General features: G+C 32.2%; 2 protein-coding genes across 9 annotated transcripts in view; one reads left to right on the top strand and one right to left on the bottom strand.

Annotated features, from left to right (window-relative positions):
- Positions 1–3,320, top strand: part of LOC106459107 (6-phosphogluconate dehydrogenase, decarboxylating) — a 27,824-nt gene extending 24,504 nt beyond the window's left edge. For both annotated transcript variants that reach the window (XM_013918693.2, XM_022385524.1), the window contains 3 exons: positions 879–1,012; positions 2,016–2,238; positions 2,937–3,320. In XM_013918693.2, coding sequence (XP_013774147.1) covers positions 879–1,012; positions 2,016–2,238; positions 2,937–3,056 — 477 coding nt within the window. In that variant the 3' untranslated portion in view covers positions 3,057–3,320. The remainder of the gene's footprint in view (positions 1–878; positions 1,013–2,015; positions 2,239–2,936) is intronic.
- The window catches only part of LOC111085696, a 52,394-nt gene that overhangs the window by 2,087 nt on the left and 42,501 nt on the right, over positions 1–7,806 (bottom strand). For 5 of the 7 annotated variants that reach the window (XM_022385519.1, XM_022385517.1, XM_022385520.1 and 2 more), the window contains 2 exons: positions 7,029–7,241; positions 5,840–6,512 (listed from right to left, as the gene is read on the bottom strand). In XM_022385519.1, the coding sequence (XP_022241227.1) occupies positions 6,392–6,512; positions 7,029–7,241 (334 nt within the window). In that variant the 3' untranslated portion in view covers positions 5,840–6,391. Of the gene's footprint in view, positions 1–5,830; positions 6,513–7,028; positions 7,242–7,806 lie in introns of those variants that run through there. The other 2 variants (XM_022385523.1, XM_022385522.1) reach the window with 2 other exon arrangements.

The following is a 7,806-nucleotide window of genomic DNA, read 5'->3' as shown; positions in this document are numbered from 1 at the left end:
GTTAAAATGAAAATTACTTTGCATAATAGATAGGCTAAGATGTGAAAAGAAAAAAAGCCATGAGAGAAACATTACAAACCTTAAGACTTAATAATAATAATAATAATAATAAAAAATTTTGTGTATGAAAACATTGTAACGTTTACTGATAATCTGCCAAATTTTGTTAACATTCGCTCACTAATTTAAAAGTTATAGCATGAAAACTATAACAAGCACAAAATGGGTTGAAAGAGTTAAGACTAGTCATTAAAAAAATAATAATATATACACACAGCAACATCCAATTTGTTAATTATATTATGAAATGGCCAATCATGCCAGCTTGTTGGAAGAGAAACTAAAGTGACTGTTGTTGAATGCTCTGAATCAAATGTTAGACATCAGCACATCAGTTTCTATGGGAATGGCTAAAAATAAAGGTGAACGTGAACAGTTCTTTCCAGCCATATCAATAAATATCTTTGAGGGTGTCACACTGGCACATGTATGAACACACATGCAGCTTCTAAAATCAGTGTTGGTTAGGTAGCCCCCGAACCCCCAGCAAGCATTTCAGAAGACCCCCTGCTTCTAAAGAGTCGCATGTCTTAGTTGCACTGTGCATTAAAGAAAAATAATAATATAAATAATATTTGTATATTTTAACATTATTACTGGAGTGAATTTCTTTTGTCAATTTTATCAAAGGTGTCCTATTTGTTGTTTAATTACATTTTTAATATGACTGGGAATATTTGCTGTCAACTTTTCCAGACATAAATGTTCATCATATTGCATAAAAAAAAAATAATTTTGATTTTTACAGTGTTAAAAAAAGGTTAGTAAACACTAAAAAAAATGTTTTAGCTTTTGATATTTTTTTCCTCCCCCAATAGGCCTTGTATGCATCAAAGATTGTGTCATATGCCCAAGGTTTTATGCTTCTCAGAGAAGCAGCAAAAGTATTTGATTGGAACTTAAACTACGGAGGGATTGCTCTGATGTGGCGAGGAGGTTGTATAATTCGTAGGTGAGGGCAAAATAACTTCTGAAATCAGTTTGAATTAATTTTGTCAATGTTGTAGTTTGTGGAACATAGCTTTGTGTGTTATATGTTTTTCCTCTTCAGAAGTTCTTAACTGTAAAATATGACGGTGTTATTACATAGATGCGTGAACTAGTTTGACATTTACATGTGTATCATAACTCATCTATTAACAAGATCAGCATGGTACTCTAGAATTCTGTATGTAATTTATTGTTCAATTTATTACTCGCAGTGTTCCTATTTGACCAGTACGGCTTCTCCAGAATATAATCTTTTCAAGGGTATTTAAGGGATATTAAAACAAACACACACTTGTCTGTATAAGTATGTTTATTCCAAGAAAAGGAACTAGTCACTAGGCTGTTCCACCTAAACCTATGATTGCATATGGTACTTGAAAAGGTATTATAAGATAAATGTAATTTAGTATTACACCATCTCTGATCCACTCTATATATACAAGTCTCTTAAAAATACAAAACTCCCTGAATAAATACTGGTTCTAGCAGATGATATACTGTTGGTTCAAGATCGATACAGCAAGTCTTACTTTAATGATGTCTAATTGAGTAACTTTTACAAAATAAAATTTGGAAATGAACGTTTCAGTTACTTCTAAAACCCTGGCTGAAAGATTTGATTATTATTATTTTTTTGCTTTCTTAAGCCTTTCAATAACTTCCCAGTGCTCAAATTATCATTAAGAAGACAATTTCACTTTTGTACAGACTTGAATACTACTTAAATTTGCAATACACAAAAATTGTACTGTCATCTTATAACTCAAACTAAAAACAATAAATTTCAAACTAACATATTTCAAATGCCAGCCCTTTTTTTGGTAAAAAAAAATGGGGATTTCTTTTAATTAGTAAATGCAAATTAATGTTATGTGTCCGATCTGTGAAGAAAATAACTTAAGCAGTTTTTGTGATGGGAACTTTTTATTGTGTTATTGCTGGTAAGCCTAATTTTTTGTTTTCAGTGTGTTTTTAGGAAACATTAAAACTGCTTTTGACAAAAATCCCAAACTCTCAAACCTACTACTGGATGAGTTTTTTCGAGATGCTATCCAAGACTGTCAGGAGTCCTGGCGTCATGTCATTGCCACTGCTGTCAACTTGGGTATACCTACTCCGGCATTTAGTACGGCCCTGGCTTTTTACGATGGCTTTCGTTCGGAGAGATTACCAGCAAATCTTATTCAGGTAAGAAATATTTAGCTTGGTAGTTTGAGTACAAAAAAATGTAACTGTTTGAAGATATGGATATAAACATAAATTTCTGAAAATGTACCTCCTATGAAAGGATTTTAAAGAAATATTGAGGCTTGTATATATTTTTTATGCAGTACAATCAACTACTAATAACAAAGCAAAACTACAGACATTTTAGTCTGTAAATCCTTTTTTTTTGCCTAACGTGGATTTCCATTCAGTGGTATATTTACAAATATTTTGTATTCTCTGTGCAGGAGATTTTTTAATCAGTACCAGGATGTATCAGCTGGTCTGGATCATGACAACTGTTTACCACAGTACTATTTCATAATGTATGCAATATAAAGTATTGAATATTAAGTTGGCATAGAATAATCTGAAATGTTACGGTTTTCATCAATCTAAGATTACAAATACTATCTTTAGAGCAGTCTGGTTATGTAACATTTTGAGTTGAACCATTAATTTGTATAGAAATGGATTTTTCAAATTAATTCCAAATTTTATGTTTAAAAAAAAAAAAAAAAAAGGCAAACTGAACCTTGTATGTTTTTGTCCTAAAACATTAACTTCTTGTTTCTTGAGAATATATAACTTGTTAAAACAAGTTTAACAGAAATTTTTAACATTTTTCTTTCATTTCTGTGACCACTAAACAATGTGATAAACCCAAATCTTGTTTCCAGGCACAAAGAGATTACTTCGGTGCACACACTTATGAACTTTTATCAGAACCAGGAAAGTTTATCCACACCAATTGGACGGGGCATGGAGGAAATGTCTCATCGACTACATACAATGCTTGAGTCTTGAGTTACAGTTAAGCGGAAAAGTTAAAAAAATTTGAGGAACAAAACTAAAAGATTAAGTTCTGAGTTTTATTAGTTTTTAACAAATGGAACATCATATTTAATATGCTATTCAGGTTTATAGTCTAAAATATAGAAGTTATCTTGTTGTAAATTAATCATTTTGTTATTAGATTGCAAAGTTTAAGTTGTTTGTGTAAAGGGTTGTAATGTATCCATCATGTCCTGTAAAAGTTGAAATGAAAATCTGTTTTTTCACAACTTTATTTTCATATATTGGATATCGCACTACACCACACTTGATAAAATTTGACACTTAGAAAAGATTGGCACATTTTCTTTAACACTTATAATAGGTAATTGTTATCAAATGTAGTAACAAAAAATTATTAATCTTTAAATACTTTAATAATAGGGTTTTTGTATCAGTTTTACTTAATTCTTTAGGCACAAATTGTACATTTTCTCCAAACAATTGTTATGGTGAGAATACTTTTTCTAAGCAGGCAGAGCATGTTCGTCATAAGATATTATTAGTACGAGGCTTAATTATATGTTTAAACACTACATTCCTTATCGAGGATTTTCAAGAATTAGAGTGTATAATAATAATAATATTTCAACCACGCTGTATTTTTAATATCCATTAACAAAGGCATTCAGAGTATAAATAGGGTTCTGACCATGGCTGTGTTTTTTATATCCCAGTTGGCCTAAAGTGCTCTGAATTGAATGAAACTCATCACCAGCAATGGATATAAAGTGTTATTGTACACCCTTCTAATTCTTTAAAATCCTTAAGGGACTAGAATAAGAATAGTGTGTTTAAAAATATAATAAGACTAATACTAATTTCGTATGACAAGAATAATTATAAATGTCTACACAGTTGTTGAAGAATAGACTTAATACTGTTTTCATTCTTGTGAATTCGTGGACTTAAAAAATCACTTTAGTTTTTTCTAAAAGCACAAACTGAAATGTTTTAATTAATTTATTATACTATTGTTAGAAAATATAATGTTAACAGTGTGCTCAAACTTATTTGGTTTCAAAACCACAATTTTCTGTTGAACCCTTAACAATTTTTTAATTGCCTGTGAATGTAAACTAGAGTGAGAACAATGGGTTGCGTGTGGTTTAAACTAAAATAACAGAACTTTGATATGATGGATATCTTGTGCTGCTCTCGGTAGATAGTTTTTACACCATACATTACACAGTATTTACAATTAACTGTTAAATACATCAACTACATGGTATTAATGTATTTGTTTTCCAGGCTCTTGTAAGTACAGAAAAAAAAAAAGATGCAAGTTAAAGCAACCTTTATCTTCAGTCAATTTAAGAAAGAGTCAAGATGGTGAATTTTTGTTGTCGGCTGAAAAATAATATTTTATCTGAAGATACTGTTTACTTTGGCCACGTTTTTGGATATAAAAATTTCTAAATCATTAACACACACACACACACAGAGCAACATTAAATCCATTCAACTAATACTAATGCAATGGCTGCTATTAACATCTGTTTACAAGCATAATACTTACTGTAATGTCTACAACTATAACGCATCATCTTAAGTCATGATACTAAAATACTACATTCTACAACAATCGGAACGATGACTGGAATTCCATAAATTGTTTAACACAACAAATAGATTTGTTCTAAAAACTAACTGTAGAGAAGTTCTAATTACACGACACGTGTATCTTACGTAACCAACTTACAAAACAAGATATAGCTTTTAATAGTTTTTGTATTAACTTATCGTTACATAGTCTATTGTTGTGCCACAAAATACCGTTCAATAAGTTAAGACAGAAGGTACCAAAATAATGTTTTAAAGCTTTTCGTTACATGTGATGTATACTTAAAGTAGCCGCCAACACTTGTAATGTAAGGGCTAAACGGTGTGCTGTGGAAAGTGCTGATTGTCAGTATAAAAACAATACGAAATGTATACAATTTTGGATAACTAACAGATAATTCAAAATAAACGATTAACACTGCTTGTTGGCTAAACGTGTGGCTTAGGAGTTTTCTTAATATTTTAGTGCTTGTTAAGCACAAAAGGCTATCTAGGCTGTGCCCCCTTGAGTGGTGAAAGCCCTCAGACGTACTGCTGAGCCACTGGCAGGCAATATTTTAGTGCTAAACCTGGCTCTTTGTTTTTGTTATATTTAAACTTGAGATATGTATTTTATAACTATTTACAAGAATTTTGTATTTTCAACCTAACTGGTCAGTCAGATAACCAAAGATTCATCCTCAGTTTAGAATTTCCAACCAAATGGCATAGTGCAGCTTGAACCTTGGATCTTCCAGTTGACATCCAGATCACTTAGGAGAATGAAGTTTTTACACATACAAGAAAATAATATATAATTTCATTGTATAAAAACTAAACCCTTTGTAGTCATATTTGAGCTAGGACACCCTTACGTCTTCAGCTCTTACACACATACATATGTAAGTGCGTATGCGACATATGCGAGTTATTCTTTACTCTCTACCTACCTTATGATGACACAATATATCTTCACAAAAATAAGAGGAGAAAGAAGATCCTTTTATAACAATTTGTAAACAAACTCTCTTTGAAGAGGATTCAAGAAAATGAATTATGTATTATATACAAGATAGTAGAATTGTTGGTTTGGCTTGATAAGTTCATTTCATTTTTTTTCCTCTTAGCGGAAACAATAACAAAACTAACAGTTTGAAATATTGGAAAAAATTCAACTCTTCAAGCATGTTAAATTTACCTTGCTGGTCTATGTTAATCTCTGAATCTGTTCTGTGTCGCACAAATATTAAGTAGATGCCACCGATTCTGGAAAGCAACACATGTAATTAAGAAGATAAAATAAATACTTCCATCATATTTGATTTTAAACCTTCTTATCCAGAATATGTAAAAACAGATTATTTCGGACTCGTTGGATTTCGTGTTATGGTCGTATGGAGAAAGATGCATGGGGTTTTGATCTGTCGAGGGTACAGTGCTGGTGGTTGGAAAGATGAGATCAAAACAGCTGTAAAGAGATGCCGTTAACAATATTGACAGTTGTCAACATGGTAGTCTGAACAGGGAGAATGTTTAGTAAAGCTATCACTTGTCACTGGTAAAACAGACAAACTCTGTCTAGATGGTTAACAATTCCGCCACCTTTATACTGCAGTAATAGGATAAACTGAAAGGTGCGAGGGAAAATAAGAAAGAAAATAATCAGTCGCTCCAAAGGCTTTCTTTCAACGTGGTAATCACATACCGTGTCTGGAGAGACTGTTATCACCAAAGTTATCTGGCTTCAAGCTAAGACAAGTTACGAGAAGACAGAGTTACTCCACTTGCAGTCTGTGTGCGAGTACAGATGGCAACAGTGAGGGTGAAGTGACTGTTTAGTAATCGTGGCCAAGATGCAGCCCATCAAAAATTCTATAATCCTAAAAAAATTAAAGATGTCGCATGATTTTGAAAGGCTCTCTAAAACTCTGAAACAAAGCACTAGCCAACCAACTTTCTTAAGAAGAAGATCCCTGTTAATTACACGAGACATTACAAATACTCTTCAAAATTAGTGAAAAAAGACAGTAAATGAAACAATCGGAAGCCTCGATATTGGAGAAATGAGTTTGGAACCATTTGTTTGCCCTCTTCAAAACTTAGTAATTAATTTTGATTTACCTTACCGACTGACCACTTTTTTTTTTTTTTTTTTTTTTTTTTTTTATATAAGTCCACGTATGTATTTGTAGAATACTACTTACATATTCAAATTAAACCGATCATGTGATTTGTCAGCAATGATGTTTACCATCCTTAGGTGAGAATAAGAATTGTTGCACGTCGTTGATATATTTTATGAGCAACTTTTAAAACATCATCACTTAGCCCTCATTATTTTAAGTATGGTTCTGTTACCTGTACGAGGTAGTTTGCAACCATAGATTTTTGCTTACCTGTATACAGTTTGATAACAAAACCATGGAACGATGGCAGCATTTCGATGTTTCGAGGAGAGGCCATGAGGTCCAACCAACTGGTAAACTTGAAGAACACATACGACTAAACCTAAAACTGCAGCCAGAACCATCTTCCTCAACAGTTTTTCTATGTTGCTTCTTTTGTTGGGTTTCAACTTGTGGGCATCGAATTGGAAGTCGTCACTGCATCTCGTGGTGAAAACAAAAGTCTCAATAATTGAGGACTAGGGGGTTGAAAATAGTCACACAAACACAAAATGACCATAAGATCAAACATGTAAACTTTAAAATATTAGTCACGTTGTATTCGTTTATCCACAAGCCCCCTATCACAATTTTGGAGCTAGCAGCACCAAACTTGGCTTGCAAGCTGGATGTCCTAATTGGTTTTTGTTTTCGGGTACATACCCCTCTTGGGGGTAATAGATGAACTTAATCAGTACAGTGGGGCCCCTATGAATCATATGGGGGGGGGCTTTAAATCCCTTAGTGGAAGGCGGGTATTTTGTGCTAATATATATATAAATTGCAATACTGGATTATACACTTAAAAAAACAAACTAATGTCTAGAATGAAGTAAGTACATTATAGAGATTTGGAAACATTTCACGCAAATTTCATTTTATAACCTAGTTTCAGATAAGCTATCTAATAGATGTTGAGTCCTTTTAGTGTGTGTTCACAAACACAAACATATATATATATATATATTTGAATTCAAATTTATACTTTTATTTCTCTCTCTATATAATA

This window comes from Limulus polyphemus, unplaced genomic scaffold, assembly GCF_000517525.1.
Source record: "Limulus polyphemus unplaced genomic scaffold, Limulus_polyphemus-2.1.2 Scaffold559, whole genome shotgun sequence".
Lineage (NCBI taxonomy): Eukaryota > Metazoa > Arthropoda > Merostomata > Xiphosura > Limulidae > Limulus > Limulus polyphemus.
The sequence above is the reverse complement of the archived record's forward strand: the minus strand, read 5'-3'. Positions and strand labels throughout refer to the sequence as shown.